This window comes from Thamnophis elegans, chromosome 6 (assembly GCF_009769535.1).
Source record: "Thamnophis elegans isolate rThaEle1 chromosome 6, rThaEle1.pri, whole genome shotgun sequence".
NCBI lineage: Eukaryota > Metazoa > Chordata > Lepidosauria > Squamata > Colubridae > Thamnophis > Thamnophis elegans.
Window position 1 is genome coordinate 40,433,933 of NC_045546.1, and position 2,142 is coordinate 40,436,074.

The 2,142-nt window shown below is 34.4% G+C and overlaps 1 protein-coding gene across 1 annotated transcript; it reads left to right on the forward strand.

Moving 5' to 3' along the window:
* The first annotated feature begins 752 nt into the window (after nt 1–752).
* Nucleotides 753–1,685, forward strand: LOC116510301 (olfactory receptor 5V1-like). The gene has a single exon (XM_032219792.1). The coding sequence runs from the start codon at nt 753–755 to the stop codon at nt 1,683–1,685; it is 933 nt and encodes a 310-aa protein (XP_032075683.1).
* The last annotated feature ends 457 nt before the right edge of the window (nt 1,686–2,142 follow it).

A 2,142-nucleotide genomic window follows, 5' to 3' on the forward strand; every position in this document is an offset into this window, starting at 1 on the left:
AATAAAAAAACCCACAAATATAACAAAGGCAACAGTAAAAATGTTGGGTTTCTGTCGTGATGGACTCTTGTGACGAGCCGATTGACAGATGATGGAAGCAGTTAGCTTCCTCCCATAATTGGGGCTTACCAGGGGTTGTAAAAATCTAATAGATACCTTTCACCCTGGCTTCGCTGATAACGGATAAGAGCCTGTGGCCTAATGGCTAAGAAGTCTGCCGAGTATGTCATATAGCCCAGGTTCAAATCCCAGTAAGGGAATGGCTAGCTGATGAGAGCTAAATAGCTTGAAATAGATCTATACTAGTCTCCCTTTATTTATTTATCAGCACAAATAAAAAAAAACATACATATATATATATATGTGTGTGTGTGTGTGTGTGTGTGTGTATGTATGTATGTTGTATTTGTGCTTTACTTTAAATAAATTTATGCTAACTTTAAATATATATATATATATATATCATACATATGTGCATTTACATGCTTATAAAATAACTATAATCAATTAAATATGATTATTAATTGTAATTAATAATTATTTAAAGTAATTAATTAATAATGAAAGCAGTTAAACAATGTTTTTTGAAATACAGAGGCTGGATTCACACAACACCCAAATAGACAATATTACAGATTAATGGTGGTTTATGAATCCAGCAAGTGGTGGTTTTTTAATGTCTTATATCAATTAAGTATTGTGTTGGTCTTTGAGACTTTTTTCTTTACCTTTTCAGAAACAATCCTATTGACATGGAAAACCAAACTTTTATAAAGGAGTTTATTTTCCTGGGTTTTTCAAACCATCCTGATCTCTATATTTTATTCTTCTTTATGTTCTTTTCAATCTACACAATAACTTTAGTGGGGAATGCTCTGATCATCACTTTGATCAAGATTGATGTTACTCTGCATGCACCTATGTACTATTTCTTGACAAATTTGTCCTTTCTAGACATTTGTTATATCTCTGCCACAATCCCCGTTATGCTCATTAATTTTTTTCGACTCAGGAAAACTATCTCATATATAGGATGTGTTGCCCAATTGTTTTTCCTCATTACTTGTGCAGGAACAGAATGTGTACTGTTGGCTGTCATGGCATATGATCGCTATGTGGCTATTTGTAGTCCTTTGCATTATTCCAGCATCATGAACCATAGTGCTTGCAGGAGGATGACAGGGTTCTCCTGGTTTTGTGGTTTAGCAAACTCATTGGTGCACACCCTTCTTGCATCATCCTTAAACATCTGCAAATCCAATCAGCTCAGCCACTTCTTCTGTGATGTCCCCTTGCTTTTGAAGCTCTCTTGCTCAGACACATCAGTGAATGAAGCTGTACTCCATCTAGCCAGTGCTTTGATAGGACTCACCCCCTGCCTCTTTACACTTATCTCCTACATCCGCATCATTGGCACCATTCTGAAGATCAAGACCTCCAAAGGCAGAACGAAGGCTTTCTCTACCTGTGCTTCACATCTGATTGTGGTCATAGTATTTTATGGTACTGCTAACTTTAATTATAACAGGCCTAGTTCAGGATACTCTCTGGATATTGATACTTTAGTTTCCTCTCTATATTGTATTGTGACTCCCATGTTAAATCCAATTATTTATAGTCTTAGGAATAAAGAGGTAAAGGCCAGCCTAATGAAAATGAAACAAAAAAATTTTTTTGGCAATTAGAACCTAAGCAGAGAAAAAAAAGGATACAAGATTACAAATATTTAGGATCCAGCTGCGTAAAATATTGTTTCTGCCGATACCATCCAACCTAGACATTAACATCAACCTGAAGGCTCTGTTTATTATTTCATTTGATGGTTCACCCACCTAAAGCTCCAGCACCCCACTTATGGAACCCTTCCTAAGATAACTTAACTGGCCTCTACTTGTTTGTCTTCTGTACTGAAGATAAATCTTTTTTACTCATCCATTTTGAAAACACTAACAGATCCAAGATTAGGCTACAGTTTACACTATTATATTGTGGTTTTTTAGAATGAGTCACATTTTATATTTATAATGATTGTTAAAAATTGTTGTATTATTATTAGTAAGACAATTTTATTGTTGTTTCTTTAATATTTGCTAAAAATAGTTTTATATTATTAGTTTTCCTAGGGTTTCTAATTAAAGAAGC